The sequence below is a fragment of the Dermacentor silvarum genome, chromosome 1 (genome assembly GCF_013339745.2).
Source record: "Dermacentor silvarum isolate Dsil-2018 chromosome 1, BIME_Dsil_1.4, whole genome shotgun sequence".
Classification (NCBI taxonomy): domain Eukaryota; kingdom Metazoa; phylum Arthropoda; class Arachnida; order Ixodida; family Ixodidae; genus Dermacentor; species Dermacentor silvarum.
Genome location: NC_051154.1, coordinates 215,604,904 through 215,624,957, shown reverse-complemented (window position 1 = coordinate 215,624,957; position 20,054 = coordinate 215,604,904). Strand labels below are relative to the sequence as shown.

Here is a 20,054-nt window from a genome sequence, read left to right as displayed (position 1 = left end):
GACCCTTAACTGACGGGATAAATGAATGAACTAGAAAAAAAATATTAATAGAACAATTATTTAGAGAAGAGAGAGCAACAAGGAGAGGGAAGGCACGGATGTCAACCAGACAAGCGTCCGGTTGGCTACCATTCACAGGGGATAAGAGAAAGGGGGAAATAGAGGAAAAGTGGGAGAGGCTGAACACTGCGTGCTCGCTAGAGGATGCACATGAGAATGTAGTCCTCCTGTAGATCCTACTGCTTTGGCTTTAAACCGTATCTCAGGCCGGCGCACTTGAACTGTACTAGTGCATGGGTAGCTTTTCTGCGCCAGCTGCGGATGAGGCCACGGTTGATTTCACAATGCATGGGCCCGGTCCCCCCCCCCCCCCCCCTTCTTCCTCCCACCTTCTTTGCGAAAATTTTATTTATTTATTTATTATTGCGATAGCAATTATATGGACACTCCAAAGCAGATTTCTGCCGTCGGCGTCGCCGTCGTCGCCGTCGCCGTTGCCGTGAGGTTCCGATGATGTCAGTGGAGATGAAATCGTCGCCGCGCGCCGAACGCTGTATGTGCGAGTGAAAGGGCGCGAGGGACGCGCGCTTTCACGGGGAGTGAACGCACGGCGAAGAAAAATGTTGCAGTGGCTTAGCTCGGCTATGCCAGGATATACGTAGCGTTAGCAAAGGTTCAGCTGATTATTCTTAGCTTTCCTGGTTGTCTAGATTGTCAAGGATTAGCTTGATTGTCATGCTTACTGCTGCTCCAATGACACACACAAACGCCAGTCAGAAGCGCAGCGGCTCCAGCGCAGTGTCAGACAGCGACTGCACAGCGAGCGCGCGGCGGCGCCAGTGCGTCTACCACGGCTACGACGTCACTCCTCTGGAATGCGCAGACCGGCGGCGGTGAGTCGCGCGCGGCGGCGGCGGAGTGCGCGAGAGCTGCCGGCTCCGGTGGCTCCGGTGCGCAAGCCGCACCATCACTGATCCTTGCGCATGCGCAGCACGGCTCTTGATGTGCCGCGCGAAACGTGCTTGGCTAGGCCAGTGTAGCTAACGCTACAAAAACGCGCGTTCTGCGCCGTGCTCCCTTAAGGGCTGCAGAAGTAGGCGTCTCTTTCCTCCTTTACAATGTAGAACAAACGCGCCTTCTTCCGACGCGCGAAAGGCCGTGGCGGGGAGGGGGGGGGGAGGGGGAGGGAAGGGAGGCGACGTTTAGCTGCGGCATCAAGTGCCTATTTATATCAGAGGCTCCGGCAACATGCAGTCACCAACGCCGTACGCATTTTGTGCGAACGCGGGCAAAACGCCGAAGGCGTCGACAACAGTTCTGCGTGTTGCCGGTGCTGCTGCATGTCCAAGGTTATACACCTGATAAAGCTACTCTCATTACTCCGTATAGCTCTCTACAAATTTGCTATCGCAATTGATGCTTCGCCTTTCAGGTGAAACTGCGACAACTTTTTATTTATTTATTTATTTATTTATTTATTTATTTATTTATTTATTTATTTATTTATTTATTTATTTATTTATTTATTTATACACCTGCCACCTCCCTCCCCACTACGTCGAGGTTAGATGGACAAATCCTGACAAATTTTCTCTCTCTTTCTCTATTTTCTACCTCCCCTTCTCCCGGGCCCCAATGGAGCTAGAGTAGCAAAATGGATCTTGCTATTATTATTATTATTATTATTATTATTATTATTATTATTATTATTATTATTATTATTATTATTATTATTATTATTATTATTATTATTATTATTATTATTATTATTATTTTGTGGTCTGAGTGACAGCCTTACCTTTGTTTTCTTTCGTCTCTGTCTCGTTATTTGGGTGAGTTATTGTCTTCCAGTGGCGATCGCACAGGATGGGACTGGGTTTCACTTGCAATGCTCATACACTGCTGCAAGAGGGAGGATTGGGCCTTTTGGTACTGCATTATGATTCACGAATAAAGCGCAAACACAGAAACGGCCTCCATCGAAATGCAAAAACGCTCGTGTGCTTGCGTTATATGGCACGTTAAAGAACCCCAGGTAGTCAAAATTAATGCGGAGCCCTCCACTACGGCGTGCCTCATAAACAGAACTGGTTTTGGCACGTAAAACCCCAGAAAAAAGGAGAAGAAGACAAAATGATAAGCCGGGAAACCATAGTACGCACTCAGAAGAGGAGCGTTATATGGTTTATTCTCTGAAAATATTTACATAGGCTGTTCACTTTGCTGCAATTGTCGTACATTTATGCGCATAAGTCAACTTTTCTGTCTTTTTTGAAGAAAGTGTCAGCAATTAAATCGACGGCCCTACATCTAGATTCGATGTGTAGATGCGGAACATGCCTTTTTCCTTCCTCCGTGACATGGAATCTATATGATGAAGATAATATCACTTGGCATCCGCTTTGAAACGGAGCAGGGACAAAATTAGTCACATAGCCCGCTTGATTCAAGCATGTCCCACTACATCTATGGCCATCTACCCTTTTGCCCATCTGATCTCTACCTTAACTTTCCTATATTTAAAATATTACGTCTCTATATTGTTCCGTTACCTACCCTTGCAATGACTCTAATCAATACTCTAATCATACTTTACTTATCTCGACTGCTGGCCAGTTAGTCCTTCCACCTTCTTTGAATCCCAAGGCTTTTGGAAGGTGGATACTCCCTACGGGTCTGGCTGAGTGCATATTTTGGCATCGCATTACGGTGTGCCGATTCGTTTCCGGGCTTTTTTTTATTTTTTAACATTTTCTTTAGCACCCGCATGCCACATCTTGTGGCGCATATTTGCTCCAGTTTGTTTTTGTCCCCAGGCAGCCAGCTCGGGCCTCAAATAGCAAGGCACTGCCCTTTGCTTTATCATACAGATTTTCCCTCTTGATTTTTTTCTTGGTGCTTTTGTCAATCTCGATGGTCTTTTTTTGTTTCCATCCTTTACATCCACTTTACCGTCTCTGTTGCTCTCACTTTCTTTTTTTTAAGAGTCCTGGTTGTCTATATACACTTTCAATTACCGTGATTGCCAACTTTCAAATCTACGGCGCTGCGAGCAGCGCCACCAATGGTGAGAATTTCCTCTGTGGTGTGCGAGTCGTAAGACACTCAAGCAGGAGCGATGCAGGGCGGACTATGGTGATTACGTCATCTATCACAGTTTTGACAATCTTTAAATGAATGTGCATGGTGTTTGACATCCATAAGCTGCACACTGGGTTATAAGGGACACCGCGGAGAAGCGCCCCTGAATCAATTTTTTTTCCCACCTAGGGCACTTTAAGGTGCACCCAAAGCGGTTTTGCATCCCACCAAACCAGGGCCGAATGAAAATTTCGGAGGTTTTACGTGCCAAAACCAATTCAAACCTGGCCCGAGTTCGAAATGTTCAGTAGCAATTGTTCTTGCTCAGCAGCAGAACGATATACCTAGGCGCTCGAAAGAAACATTGACAGGCGAAGTCATTTGAGTGCGCAGGGCATCGTCAAGCTGATGCACACAATATTATCTATGCATCTCAGACTTTCATCGCCCTATCTTAGTAAAACATGGGTCTGTTTCATTACATTCAGTAGATAGCAAGCTAATCGTATTTAAGTCAAAATTTTATTTATTTATTTATTTATTTATTTATTTATTTATTTATTTATTTATTTATTTATTTATTTATTTATTTATTTATTTATTTTTACATACTGCAGCCCTGTTACGGCTATGGCAGGAGGGGGGAATTATACAGTTGTAGAGCGTACACAAATTGCAAATATAAGCAGCACGAGAGCAAAAAACATAAACGTTTTGATTGTTGTTTCCGTTGCGATCTCAAAATGTGATCTCGTGCCTTTTTACAATTTTCGTCACTGCCTTGCGAACTCGAATAGCTAAAACGCCTTGCATAACCGTTACTTGCCCTGAAGCAAAGTTTATTGAAGCATCTATAATCCGCGGTTTCCTTATCAGTCTTCCGTTACTTGAATACGCCTCAGTGATGTGGAATGGCACAAGCAATTCAAATGGCATATTAACTGAGCGTGTGCAGAAAAAGTTCATGAGTATATATTAACATGGGTTTCTGAACGCGCGCACCAACAACTTTTTACGTTTTAATTATTATCCTACACTTCCGCCACTCACAAAACACACACACACACACACACACACACACACACACACACACACACACACACACACACACACACACACACACACACACACACACACACACACCACACACACACACACACACACACACACACACACACACACACACACACACACACACACACACACACACACACACACACACACACACACACACACACACACACACACACACACACACGCGCGCGCGCGCACGCACATACTTTATTCTTCATCGGTGCTATTCTACGTATGCTGAGGCGCAGGTAACAATTACTCATTGCGAACCATTCACTTCGCCGCCTTGAAAGTAGTGTTTAAAGAAATTGATCTGCGCTATAGAGTACCAATCTGAGCAAAGTGTGCTACACAGTTGTTGCTGCAACAGTGGTGCCTTTCCTGGCAGCATATGGCATGATTACCTCTTGCACTGTGGTGCCTAGCACCTCCCTAGAAGTTCTCCACGATTCTTGACATTTCTATATTTTTTTAAGCTGGCTCTTGCAGTCCTCTTGTTGGCCATGTTGATAGTTCTGTTATTGCTTCCAGGGAGAAAGAAAGAGAGTGAGAGAAAAGGAAAGGTAGGGAGTTTAAAAGGTGTCACCTAGTTTGCTACCCTACACTGGGCGAATGTGAAGAAGGAAGAAAATGACGAGTTATACGCGCGCACACGCAACAGCGTTCACCGCGTAAACACATCGAAGCCCTCAGTCGTCTTTAAAAAGAGCAGCAATGCTATGGTGACATATTCTGCGGCTGATGGCAGGGTCCATGGTCTTGATATTTTCCCCTATTAAAGCGGCTTTCAGTCCATATATAAAGAGTCGACTTATACGCGTTAATAAATATTACCTGCAGTGCTGTACTGGCTAGGCTGAAATTATCATTCTTCCTTTCCAAATACAATATTCCAATACTTCAAGAAGTTACTGTCACCCGCTGTGGTGGCGCAGTGGCTTTGGCGTTGTGCTGCCAGGCACGAGGGCGCGGAATGAAATCCCGGCCATGGCGGCCGCGTTTTCATGAAGGCAAAATGCAAAAACGCCCAAGGTCCGTGCATAGCCATACATTCACTGACATGCCTGTTGCTTCCTTTCAAGGACTATCCCAATATGAGATGCCTTGTCATTGACAATTATGCAGTGCACGTCGAAATGAATTATATAAAAAAGGTAAAACAGGCGTTGTAAATGATATTGCTACATTGTATACTTCGGTGGAGCTTCATCAATACAGTTGGACTCCTAAAATATGTGACATCTCACCCCGTTTAGTAATTTCTCGCTATCGTTCTTGTGATAAAAATTTGAACAGTTCTTTCAGTTCCTCGTTTGACCATTAAATATTCTTTAGTAAGGGATTCACCTATGGCTTATGTACTCAAGGCTTGAACGTTCTTGTATATATTCAAATAATAATTGATGTATATATTCAACGTAAGAATACTTATGGCCTTCCTGGTGAACAGTGGTGCTGGTGTGGCCTTTAAATGAAGTTTTCGTGTTACCAACGGCAAAATTTTTAAAACGCACCTGAGAAGAATTGTCAAGATTATGAATGCAGAGACAACACATTGCTGTTTTCTTCGTAAAGTTCTTGACAAGCTTGGTTGAAAGTAACGATAACACAAAGAATATGAAGAGTATGTACGTGCGGAGCAACACCGGCTTACCATCCATAGCGTCAACTCCGCTGCAGAAATGTCCGGTGTAATTTATAGTTATTAACCTTTGATGATGGAGTCATTCTTGTACAAACCTGGAGGAGGAACTCTGCGCATCGGCAGGCTTAACATTATTGTCATTTATTTATAGTAATGTTTACACTTATTTGCTGTATAGCAGAGAGAAATGGAGTAGCCGATATATTTTTTACCTTTCTCTCCTAAGCAACTCATCTACAACCTAAGAAAAGAGTGAATAAAAAAGAAGAGCAGGAGAAAATACTTGCGCCTGTAAATACAAGAATCTTAGCGATTTTTTGGAGAAAGGCTTTATTGCGCTGCTCATTCTGAAAATTGGTTATACCGTATAGGCTATGCTATGGTTTGTTTCTGCATTCACTGCTATAGTGCCAGCAAGGACGTCCTTCCTGGACGGACTACAACCTAATATTATATACACATTAAGATCAACGAAAACCATAAAATTCCGCAGTTCAATCTTCATTGTTTCTATACCGACAATGTATACAGCGTGTCCCAACTATCATGCACCAAAATTTAAAAATATGCAAATGCTACGTAGCTGCACAGAACCAAGGTAATAGTGTTTGCCGTCACTTGGAGATACTCATATTTTTTGCATTCTGTCTGATTACATAATTAGTCTTAATTAATTAATAAATTTCTCAAATATTATAATTAGATGAAAAGTGTCAATGCACCCAGAAACGCGAAGCGGTTTGTTGGCGTCTTACATGATTAATAAAAATCGGGCCCCTCGGTTCCCTTTCTTCTCGTTCCATATACAGGGTGTCCCAGCTATCACGCAGCACGATTTAAAAAAAGAGGAACGACGTTACGCGAAGCAAACCTAGTGTGTATTGTTTCCAGTACAGTGGAGTTGCCGCCAGTAATTTTTTCGTCACTGAGATTTAATTAGGTAATTGTAATTAATTATCTAACTCGAGAAGTACTATCCTAATCATCAAAGTGTCAATGAGAAAGTTGTAGAGCCACATGAAAAACTACCGATACAGCTTTCTGTTGCTGAATACGTGCTACATAAAAGTGTTTTTCCGAGCGTGAAAGAAGCCCGCGAATACACGCAAAGCGCCTCGAGCGGCCTGTTGCGCAGCAATTTTGCGTGTAATCGCACGCTTCTTTCACGCTCGGAAAGGCACTTTTATGTAGCGCGTATTCAGCAACAGAAAGCTGTATCGGGAGTTGCTTGTGTTGCTCTACAATTTTCTCATTGACACTTTTCATCTGATTAAGACTAATTATGTAATTAGACAGAATGGAACAAATAATCTGAGCATCTCCAAGCGACGGCAAACACCATTACCTAGGTTCTGTGCAGCTACGTAGCATTTGCATACTTTTAATGTTTGGTGCATCATAGTTGGGACACCCTGAACAAGAAGAAAGGGGACAGATCCGAGGTGCCCGATTTTTATTAATCATATAAGAAGCCAAGCAACAAAGACACCAAGGACAACATAGGGACAATATATATATATATATATATATATATATATATATATATATAGTAAGAAGCCAACAGACATAGACACCAAGGGCAACATAGGGGAAATGACGCGTACTACGATATTGCTACTAAGAATTACGTGTACTACGATAATCCGTACACGTAATTTTCCCCTATGTTGTCCTTAGTGTCTATGTTTGTTGGCTTCTTATGATATGATTAATAAAAATCGGGCCCCTCGGCTTCCTTTCTTCTCGTTCATTATAGATATATATAGAACATAGAACTGAGAGATTCAATTTTTTTCGCTCGAGCTATACAGGTGTAAGAACTAATACCGCGACCAATGGACAGTCTTGGTCGACAGAACACATTCACCAAATTTAATCTCGTACGGCAAGGAACCGCGCAGCGCGTGTTTGCGCAAGATACCTTTCTTATGCAAATAATCCGATACTTCCTTCCTCCACCATCCACCACGGGACAGTGTGCTACGCCTTCGCAGAATCAGACGGAAATGCAGCGAGCAACAGGTCTGTGGCTTCGTGTTGACTTTCGGGGTTTTCCTGTTGTCCTGGCGGGGAATTCATGACCGACCTTGGACGCAAACGCCGTCGTCGATGTCAGCAGAATGTACAGGACGGTCGGCGCTTTCCTCGAGTGCGTCGCACGCTTTCCTGGTTCGAAGAGGGCGAGCAGACATTCGTATGATGGCGAAATAAAACACAATAGCGGCCGGCTCATGCGCCTTTATAGCTTTGCTTTTCCTCCACAAACGTCAATGCGCCATGATGCCGCGCCTTGTCGCTTACGTTGACTTCAATCTCACTCTGCCTCTTCTTGCGAGTAGGAGATAAGTGCTGTTAAAAGAAGATGTATTCTAATAACTTATACAAAGCTACTATAAGCTCCAAAAGTAATGGTATTACTTCAGGGCGCTTGGAACAGTAAGCGTGGTATTTGCACGCCGTGGCGTGACTGTGTTATAATGTAAGAATATCATGCAATACTACAATATAAAATTGTAGTGAAGTGCACACTTTCACGGTAACGCCCATTTATTACTTGTTTGTTCTCGAAGAGTATGCAGTTACGACAAGCATACCAAATATCACTAAACGGTCAACGCGTTAATCGTCAGGACATAGTGCGTCGCCGGTGCTTGTACTGGCTACGAGGCTTTTCGGGGTACGCATGTACGCATTCCGCTGTAAAAATGCGAGTATCAATCAGAAAATGAGGCAAACTCACGGCGGACCCACCTCGGTGGCTAACTATGGCTCAGTGGCAACGGCGTTGTGCTGCTGAGCACGTTGTCGCGAGGGCGGTTCCTGGCCGCGGTCCCTCTGCAGAACGCGCGTATGACATAGCGTGTGTTTCGGCGGTGTAAATAGGTTGTGAAGCTACATTGCTTCAAGGCTAATCGCATTACTGTCGACTGTCATCGTGAGGTGGGTTCTGTCGGAATTTGGCTCGATTCAAACTAACTTCACAAAAAAAAGAAGAAGAACCACAATTATATTAAAAATATCCGCTTGCTTTTCTTAATTAAAGCTTTCTTTACTTCTTTCCCCGGTGCAAACCGGCGCAAGTTATAATGCAAAAGGAGGCGGCCCCGAGCGGCAGCTTATGTACGTAAGCGCAGACGGGAGCTAAAAGACAAATACATAGTCGCCGCCATGCCGTCATGCCGCCGTCGTTATTCATTCGTCGTCATTTCGTCACCTTTCATTTCCATTAATGGTCCCTGAAGTGGTCCCTAAAGAATAACAACCTTCCCCTCAAACACCAATGAAAGCTGCGCCTAAATTGAGTCCCACAGCGCGCGATTCGCATAGTTTGGCGTATTTTTTTTTCGGTTTACACCGAGAATGCTTAACCCTTCTATAGTGCATAAATAGTAGACAACAAGAGCATTTGTTAAGAAAATTTTGTCTTATGGATCACCGCGCAATGTTACTGCAAAGCACTGACCACGGCAGTCGAAGGGCGGCGCTGCCATTCCCTTTCTTAATGGGGGGCGGGTAAAGTTCACAAGTGTCTGTACCTGAAAAGCGTGGACAAAGAACGGAGGAAGAGGTCAAGAAAGTTGGCAACCAAGTACAGGGTAATCGAAAAAAGTGTAAATAGAGATACTGTGAAAGATAGACAGTGAGTTTAATGCAAAGAATAGAAACAAAAAAGACCATGGAGATCGACAAGTATGGGAAGAAAGAAATTAGAAGCGAAAATCTGTGCGACAATACAAAGAGCAGTGACTCGCTATTTTAGGCTCGAGCTGGTTGCCTAAGGACAAAAACATACCGGAGGAAATATTCGCAACAAGATGAGCTATGTATATGCTGCAGCAAATGCCCGGAGACACATCCTAATGGAATGCGAAGGGATTCACCCAGTGAGACCCGCAGGTAACGTACGCCTTCCAGAAGCGCTTGGATTTAAAGTGGACGGAAGCATCAGCCGGTCAGCAATCGAGATAAGCGAGAGATATTTTGAGTATTGGTGGGAAAAAAAGCAAGGAAGAGATTGGTACGACCGGATCCGTTACAAGCATAGGTAAAAAAAAAAGAAAAACAAGGTTAAAGAGATGTATGCAAATATGCTAGAATGTATCAAATACCTGATTAAATCAAGCAAGCTAGGTGACTATTTGTCACCGCCCTGCTTCAGAGGGGATGTCAAAAGTCATCGTCATCATGATCATTGAGTAGTGAATGACTGATCAGTGGTAGAGATAAGCAAGCGACGCTTAGAGAATTGGTGGAAAAAGCATGGAGGAGATGGTGCCAGGGTCCTTACAGGCATAGGTAATTTTTGAAGATAAAATGGAGACAGGCAAAATGCTAGACTGCAATGGATATAAACGAAACCTGATTAGCTCGCGCATACTAGGGTAGTCTTTGTAGCCACCTTTATTCAAAGGGGATGACATTAGACATCATCATCATCCTCAATAAGGAGAGGTGGGTTGTCGAATAGAAAGATGTTCTAGAATACGGGTGTAACGCTCAATATTTGAGCTATAGTGAATGAAATTGGAAACACTTGCCAAAACCGCCATCTGGTTATGGGGCATGCCGCAGCTATGGACACAGAAGTAACTTTGAGCACCTGGCGTGCGCGGTGCACGAGCGTTTTTGCATTCTGCAACGTGTGTCTGTGGCGTTCTCCACCTTCCATTGAAAACAAAAAGAAAAAAAGAAAACGAAAAAAGAAACGCCTTGCTGCATTTTTTGCGCAGTGTAAAGTGTCCTCGTGTATGGGAGTGTCTGCGTATAAGTATTGTTTACACACTTTCTGATCACGGGTTAAAAACAAAGAGCAGCCAGTGCCATATCCGAGCACGCACGCACGCACGCACGCACGCACGCACGCACGCACACACACACACACACACACACACACACACACACACACACACACACACACACACACACACACACACACACACACACACACACACACACACACACACACACACACACGCACGCACGCACGCACACACACACGCACGCACGCACGCACGCACGCACGCACGCACGCACGCACGCACGCACGCACGCACACACACACACACACACACACACACACACACACACACACACACACACACACACACACACACACAAAACAAAAACAGGACAATATTAGGTTGAGGCACTTCAGTGCGGTGTTCACACGCGGCTACGCAGGCGCTGAAGTCATCTAGTGGGATAAAGTATTTGGGATAAAGTATTTGCCAGTGATGTTCATAAGAAAAATACGCATTCCTTCCCCCCGTGCAGAGTTCCCTACTGGAACTACCTCTGGGTAGCCTCCTTGTGTTTTTATGCATCCTTCCTCCCTCACGTGCACATTATACAGCTCAATGTATTGGTTGGATCTATTTTTGATATTTAATCGGGCAGGATGGCTACGTATACTTGTTTCACTAGACGTTATTTTCTCAACATTAAGTGTACCATTCCTAAAAGCAAAGACGTGACAAAACTGATATTGTTGCAACAGAACTGCTAGGTATAGGCTGGTTGCACCATCAACGTTAATCTTCGATTCAAAACAGAAGCGCAACAGGGGGAACTACAGACAACGCCTGTGCACCCTAAGTGTTCACTGTCTTCCTGTGCTTTCCCTGTATCGCTTCATTTTTCGCCAATCAATACTGTTGCAAATCGTTTCGTCTGCTTGCAAGCGCAAAGTTTTGAGGGTGCATGTTCGTTAAAAACAAAAGGACCCGCCGCAACTGAGCCAGAGGTCGCGGGTGCGATACCGGCTGCAGTGGCCGCTCCGATGGAGGCAGAATGCAAAAATGCTCGTGTACCGTGCACTGGGTTCCGATTTTGTGATATTTCGATTTTAATTTAAGTACGAACAAAAGGAGGCGCGTGGGACCACCGTCATGAAAGAGACCCTTCTTCCTCGAGTAGCGACCGGCTTACCACATGACTACGCGGCTGCGGCTACGCGCCTTGTGGCAACGATGTAGCTGCTTCAGAGAGCCGGATGAATGAAGTTGCACAAAACTAACCTAACCGAACTGGTACCTTCACAGCGCCGCCATTTATTGGGACCAGGGGCGCTATAACGTAAAGTGATTCGAAACTTTGAATTCCAACTCCTGACGTCAAATTTACGTAACCACCGACGCAAGCATCGGGCGGTGACACGCAGCGTTGTCCGAACAACCCAACACTCTCCTCGTTTATAGGAGGTCACCTTTGTTCGCTTTCGAAACCATGGAGGAAGGAAAATATAGGAGGGAGCATACCGCAACGCGGTTGTCGCCGACTGTGGTGGCCCAACACGTGATAAAAATGTCACAGCACGGAGGAAACGTCAGAGCGCGCGGTAGGTTTTAGTACTCCCGGCTGTTTCTTTTTTTTTTTTTCGATACCCATTCGAAACAATTAGAAACTCTTGAAATAAACAAAAACAAAAACAAGGAAAAATCTTGTTGCTTACTGCATGTGTGCAGCTGCCGGCCGAGCGCGCACCGAATAAAAACTACCAACAACCAAATATCTCGGCAAATCTCGGATTCTCTGTGATCTCGACGCAAGGGATCACGTGTTGGGCCACCACTGCTGGTTACAGGAAGCGTTCGCTTGCCAAGGCTGGCCTCGTGACGTAATGCTCCCTCCTATATTTTTCTTCCTCCATGTTCAAAACCAATAACATTGTCTACACTCAGCGGTTTTTCTTATCTAATTGGCTGACAAGAGGCGAGGAGCACGTTCTGATGGAGAGGGTTTTGATGGGGCCGAGCCAGCACAGTGAAAATAGATAGCCACATGAAGGGGGTGGTGCCGGCTTCTCCGATTGGTCCGCTTCGCCTTTCTTAGCTTGCGGTGGCTGGTCGAAAATCGCGGCGGCGTGCAACGGAAACATAAGAATGCCTGCTAAAACGGATCCCCAGCAAGGAAGAGTTGGCAGAGCGATGTCGTATGCGTGCCGAAAGGGCTCGATAACGTTTTACTGCCACGCAAAAGTTTTATCATGCGCAAATAAATACATGCTCACCGGCAGGTGCGAGTAGCGAAGGCCTGAGCGATCGACGGGCAGCCATCTTCCATTCCTTTCGGAACGGGGCAGTCTGTGGCTATTCAGAAAAATTTTCAGTTTTGTTCGACATATTAATGCATTTTTTTCGCGTACACGTCACTTTGACATGGTGAGTTTTCGCGGTTTTGTGAGGTCGCGTGACAGACAGGCGAAGTGGGCATAACCAGAAAACATTGGACCAATAGCAGAGGGCTAATGGTGAAAAGGCGTCGAATCAGGAATGATCATTTTCCTTTTATGCGGTTTAATCATGCATAATCAGTGTGTACACGATATATCAGATGGGGAGCTATCGCGGTTTTCGGGATATCGCGTAACAGACAGGCGAAGTTGGCAGTGGCGCGAAAATGGTCTGACCAATCGTGGAGGCTGATTGCTGAAATTGGAATTCAAACAGTTTGGAATCATTTTACGTTATAGTGCGCCAGATTTACGGCATTCTTCTTGGCAGCTCGTCACGTCTTCTGTGACGCTGAATAAGCCTAACATGAAAATATATCGCCTGCAAAATTTTTAGAAGGAACGTTTCTGACGCTTTTCCAAACGTGCTGGCTTCGTAAGAGCTGCACATTCGTTTTCATGGACGGGCGTAAATGACCTTATGTTTCGACTGCGTTTTCTCACGTACCAACACATCGAGTAGAGAGACGTTTTCAGCTACATAGTAAAAGAAATGGTGCATGGTTCACTCGTTTCACTTAGAAGTTATGAAAATGATCACTGTTGCTTCTTTCTTCTAGTCGTGAGGTCTGTTTTTTTTTTTTTTTTTTTTTTTAGTGCATGCCGAGCCTCGTTGGAGTCGTGGGTAGACAGAATGGACACTGCAGGAAGCACAGCAACACCTGTGAATCTCATTGTTTTGTTTTCATCGGGCGCCAAGATTGTTCGGTGGCGGCTGCGAAATAGGCTTATCAAGGACACGCGGCTTAAAAGCAGACAGGCATCAGCTCTGTGGAGAATCGACCCTTTCTTCTGATTCTCGCGATATACTTACCGTTTTTGCGCTTGACTGGTTGTGCCCTTGATGGTTGGTCGGGCAGTGATATGGAGCTCTTGGTGAAGTGGGTTATCATTTGTTTTTGTACATTGAATTTTCCTCGTATCTTTCGCTTTGTTTTTATTTCAGGTGTCTTGTTCATTTCTTAAAGCTGAAATTGGGAAAGTTGGCTTTCAAGAGACACACCTTGCTTTTTTATAATCATTTACTAAGCATCAACGGACGTTGGGGTCGTTTGATTTTTTTTTTTTTTTTGACTTACTATTCAGGTACGGCCTTGCATAAAAAAAAAAAGCACTGTCAGCACCCGCAACGTCACATAGCGCATTGTTTCAGTACCAGATAGCCGGCGTTATCCACCTGTTCGGATCTTGCCTCCCTTTTAACGAGTGCATGTCATCATCCTCTGAGTTAATCTTTATAATCTAGCACCAGTATTGTGTTAAAACAATAATGGCAGATCGCTGAACCGTTCGACGCAACAACATGTCGACGAGCCACGGGACTTCAATTTCTTTGTGATTTTTTTTAGTCTCTTCAAGTATAGGAAGCAGTACACCCATCTCAACGCCGCGTATGCTCTATATTACGCATTAATCAAGAGTAGGCTTAAAAGAGCTCTGCAACGCTGTTTTCAGGGTCACCATATTTGCTCTAGATCTATTCTCAGCAGTGTCACATAGCACAGAGCAAAAATAATTATCAGAATTGATCTATCCAAACGCAAGTTATCGGTCAGAGATAATTGAAAATACAAGCAAAATGAGACTTACCCTCCACACGAGCTTTTGGAGCTTTAAGGTGCACATTCCATTCTCCCATGACGTCTTATGGTGCCACAAAATAGCAGCAGGACATTAGCGGAAGTCGGCACGCAATGCTTAATTGCCAGGCCTGCTTAGCCTGTTGAGGGCGTTCTAAGGCGTTTCCATGGCCTAGCCGGTGATGGGCCGGCGCACGTTTTAACAGCGGAGCTGTTAAAGCCGAGCGTTAGTCCGTAACATGCGAACAGAAATTGTGCGCCGATCCTGGCGGTAGTGCAGAAATGCTCCAAGCGCAATGGCACATACCCCTTTGAACTAGCGAAGCTGACCCTGGCTAAATCTAGCTAAGCATGTTTGGGACTACTTAAGCTTAGTCTGTCATCGATAGCCAATCGATAGCCAATCATTAGCTAATAGATAATCGATCAATAATCACTAAACTCCGGAAAATGCTGAGGATGACTCGGTAGTGCTTAGCCTAGCCCACATACGTGGCCAATACCTTGCGATAGCCAATCAATAGCTAATCGATAATCGGTCAATAATAAATTATTTCCAGAAAATGCCAAGGGCTGACTTGGTAGAGCTTAGCCAAGCCCAATTACGTGGCCAATACCTTGCGCTAGGCAAACGATAGCCAATAAATAACTAATCGATCACTAATCTATTAATTCCGGCATATGCTGGGGATGACTTCGTAGTGCTTAGCCTAGCCCAAATACGTGGCCAATACCTTGCACTAGCTAATCGACAGCCAATGAATAGCTAATCGATAGTCGATCAATAATAAATTAATTCCTGGAAATGCTGGGGATGACTTGGTCGGGCTTAGCGCAGCCCAAAAGCCAGGACTAGCTAGGTGCCCATCGGCTCCGCTGTCTTTTAGCATTGCGCCTTCAGTGCAAGCTAAGCTAATTTTTTAATCTCGGAGGCCATGGTGTCACTCTTCTTGTTACAACAGCTCCCACGAAGCGCCCCCCCCCCCCCCCTCCCCTATCCACTGACTAGCAAAACTTCACGCACATAACATGCGATGGAACAAAAAGGGGCCCCCTCATTTTAGCGGTGAGGGGGCCCCACAAAATAGTGTATATACTATTATGACGAGTCCCCTCACCGTAGTGAGTGCCTATACTTAAAATGGTTGCAAAAACCAATGCCGTAGCTTTTTTTTTTTCGCTGTACTCGCAATATCGTGAGAACGTATATCACCCATTACATATTTAACCAATCATCATAGCGGTATTGTATTTATCACATCCTGTCTACGAAGTACACAAAATCGCCGCATCGAGGCGATGACATTGATGCCGTTCAAGAAGCCTTGCGAGAGAATCGAAATCCGGGCTAGTTGGTACATAATTTACAGGAGAAATCAGTCAAAAAGACGAAGGACACGAGAAAGGAATTGACACCACAATGACTGACGTCATGTGAATCTGTGGTGTGAATGTGTGTTGTCAACAAGCTTTCCCTGGCGCGTTGCAGGGCCCCTTGTCGCAAAGTTGGCTCCTTGCTGAGACATCTTTCGTTCGCCCACTGTTCATAAATTCATGTCTCCATATTCCTGTGAACCCTTTGCCCTCTTTGCATTGTTATCAAACTCGTGTTTCGATGGATGATGAATAAAGCACGGTGGACTGATTACTCCGCCACAATGGTGATGTGTTTACATACGAGGGGGCGACAACCCGTTATTTCACAGCTCTCACTTTTGCATTACGAAAGACAAACAAGTGACGGAATTTGACGTTTACGAGCACCAGCGCTTTATTTGTGCCACCATCGTAAATCACGGTAACCTTAAAGGTTTCTGAGTCTCAAGCGCGAGTGACATGTCCTTGGTAAGCGTACACTGTTGAGACGTGACCGGTAACTAATGTATCATCTTATACCAGCTGCGCCAACTAAATTCCACCAGGGATTATATATATATATATATATATATATATATATATATATATATAGAATCATATCATAAGAAGCCAACAACCAATGACGCCAACGACAACATAGGGGAAATTACTTGTACTTACTAATTGAATAAAGACATGATAAATTAATCAAAACGAAAATGGATCAAAAAACACCTGTCCGCAGGTGGGGAACGAACCCACGTCTTCGCATTACGCGTGCGACGCTCTTACCATTGAGCTACCGCGGAGCCGTTTTGCCATCCACTTTCTGGGGTGTTTATGTTTTACAACTAGAACTAACCATGGGAGTGTTAGCTAGCGCCATCACTCACAAACCATGGCGGTGGATCTGGCACATCCTTTCTGCCGCAGGCGTCACGCACACGTGATCTTTCTGGGTGATGGCAACTGGTCAATAAACCCACACATGCTACCGGAAGGCATCAATGTTGCCGCAGGGCATTACATGACGAGGGCTCGAATGCGGCAACATTGATGCATTCAGGTAGCATATGTGGGTTTATTGACCAGTTGTCATCACCCAAAAAGATCACGTGCTCGTGACGCCTGCGGCAGAGAGGATGTTCCACAGACACCCTATGGTTTGTGAGTGGTGACGCTGCAGCTAACACTCCCATGGTTAGTTCTAGTTGTAAAACATAAATACCCCAGAAAGTGGATTGAAAAACGGCTCCGCGGTAGCTCAATGGTGAGAGCATCGCACGCGTAATGTGAAGACGTGGGTTCGTTCCCACCGGCGCACAGTTGTTTTTTCGTCCTTTTTCATTTGCATTAATTTATCATTTCCTTAATCCAATTAGTAAGTAACTACAAGTAATTTCCCCTATGTTGTCCTTGGTGTCATTGTTTGTTGGCTTCTTATGATATGATTAATAAAAATCGGGCCCCTCGGTTCCCTCTCTTCTCGTACACACACACACACACACACACACACATATATATATATATATATATATATATATATATATATATATATAGTTCAAAAATAGAAGCACGTAGGAAAAACATAACAGGACTTTAGTGACGTTTCGGCCAGGGTCCGGCCTTCATCACTGTTGATGAAGGCCGGACCCCGGCCGAAACGTCACTAAAGTCCTGTTATGTTTTTCCTACGTGCTTCTGTTTTTGAACTACTTCTTAGCCGGCTCCTGTGATTCTTTTCTTCCCTGTTATATATATATATATATATATATATATATATATAACGGAGCCCTGTACGTGATACATTTGTGCACAGTGATAAAAACATGCCTAGCATAAAAACATACGGCGGGTGCCCTGCGCGTAAAGCCCTCCGATATTTTTTTTGTCATTCTTGCGGACATTAGTCTGTATACCAAGTGCCCCAACAGGCGCAAAACTAAAAAAACACTAGAAAGTGACTAGACGAAACTGAGGCTATCTGCGGGAGATGAAATTAGAGGTATACCATATCTTTCTGTGGCAACTGTCTCGGATAATTCAAGATTTATTATCGGTAAAGAATTGAGAATGGAAAAGTGGTTAACTATAGAGCAATAATGTCCGCAATTGGTTATATGAGCTGGTTTCTTAAAATATATGTAGCACTTTAGTTGGGACATCCCATGTAAATAGAAACTCGGGCACACGACCGGCAGCGTTCTACGTGGATTTAAGTTCTGGAACACCCACAAAACAAAACAAACCAAAACAAAAAAATTTCTGACTTTTCTAAACAGCCGAGACGACAGCGATGGATGACACGGGCGCTCAACAACGCGTGTGTCGTCCACCTCACATTGTGCGGTCGTCTGCGCCGTTTGTGTGCAAATATGCGAATTCGATTAATCCTAAGTTCGTACACACTTGACCCCTTATCCATTCATACCCGAACTCTTGTCCCTCACAGTAGCACTCGGAAAGCAAGGAGGAAACGCAACGTAATCCATATTTAATTTGTGGTCATGTTTACAGACGAGACTTTTCGTGGTTGTTCTCGATGATCTCCGGCAGTGGCGGCTTCTTCGCGTCCGCCGTGTTGTTGAGTTCTTTTACAATTCGCGTGTCGACGGCGCGAAAAAGCATTCTGTCCAGTGCATCGATGGGGGACTCGCACGTGACGTTCAGGAGCAACGCGAGCGTCATGCTCAGCACGGTGATGCCAATAAATTCCAACGTCTGCGAGAAGACAGAGAGACAGAGAGAAATCCACCTTACCAGGTATCCTTTCGGGCAATCAGCGCCAACGCCAAAGCTTAATTATTAGTAAAACCATAGTCCTTTAATATTTGTTACTACAAAGTTCAGAACCTTATTTTTTTTAACTCCGAACGCTGCCAAGAGTAAGCAGATGGACAGAAGTAAGCTTTGTCGAACCTTGCCTACTACTATATACACTATAGACACTAATTCTGCTTCTCAGTGACCCGAGTGGCGCTCCGTGAATACGGTATCACTATGATAATACGATCGTGAGCCACGGGTGATAAGAAACAAATAGGATGTAGTGAAAGGTATCCGCTCACCATGCCGGCCAAGCTTCCGACTGGTGGCATAGTTTCTCTTGTTCCTGGTGCTCCTAATATTAACTTGAGCCGAGTAATATTCACCGATTCTTTGCATGACGATTTTAGCGCGCTTCGGTTACATTTATTGCTTAGTTGTCTTGGTTGAAGCCGGGTCGAAAATCGCGATAAGAACACTCTGAACGGGCATCAAGTTAGCACTCTGATTAAACAAAATTGTTAATTGATGTGGTAATAGTCGCAAACTGTAATTTTTTCCAACTGTAAGGTTGATGGTTTGGAACAATTGTGCTGGTGCTGGTTTATAACAAATTTAGCCAAAGTGAAATTTCGTTGCAGTTGGCCTTAAGGGTAAGATAGAATCTCTGAAGGGGACAAAAATAGTTTTATTTTTTGGTGACCTTTTGTGGCAAGTAAACGTTATCAAAGCAGCGACAGACAACACGAAAAGTGTACGAGATCAAATTTAATTGCTATGGCTGTCTAACTCTCGTATTAGAGATTTCGGTGTAAAAAAGGTGGTAAGAATTATTACACGGTTTTCAACTACGGCCCGCTGTTGTATTCAGTAACATCTCTTTATAGCCTTCAGGATGAGTGTGGGACAAACCAGCTCCGTTAAGGATGCAAACATTTTTTACTGTGCTCAAGCGCATCCAATTGCCACTACTCGCAGACGAGTAGCGTAGGCTTTATTTGGGTTCTCGTGTGAATTGTACGAGCTAGTAGAGTGCGAGAAGCGGAGCTGCGACTATGGCGTTTCTTTTTCCATACCCACAGAGCAAAAAAGAAGAACCTGCGAGCTACATGACGTTCCAGAGTTTGCAGCTACATTTATCTTGTAGCAGAATTTCTGGTTCTCAAGCTTTGCACCACTTGGTCACTGTATGTTCGTATTGCACCCGTCACAGTCGCGAATATAGACAACACTTAGCACCTGGCGTTAGGGAAGGTATAAATTTATAATAAATCAGGAACACGAAAGAATGAAATATTGTAGGAAACATATTATTTGTATG

At 44.4% G+C, this 20,054-nt stretch overlaps 1 protein-coding gene and 1 non-coding gene across 2 annotated transcripts in view; both read right to left on the bottom strand.

Moving 5' to 3' along the window:
- Positions 1–16,704: 16,704 nt before the first annotated feature.
- On the bottom strand, positions 16,705–16,776 carry Trnat-cgu (transfer RNA threonine (anticodon CGU)). The gene has a single exon. It is a non-coding gene; the product is annotated as a tRNA-Thr (tRNA).
- Positions 16,777–18,478: 1,702 nt separating this feature from the next.
- Positions 18,479–20,054, bottom strand: part of LOC119436756 (uncharacterized) — a 150,969-nt gene continuing 149,393 nt past the window's right edge. The window contains exon 49 of the mRNA XM_037703749.2: positions 18,479–18,688. Coding sequence (XP_037559677.2) covers positions 18,479–18,688 — 210 coding nt within the window. The remainder of the gene's footprint in view (positions 18,689–20,054) is intronic.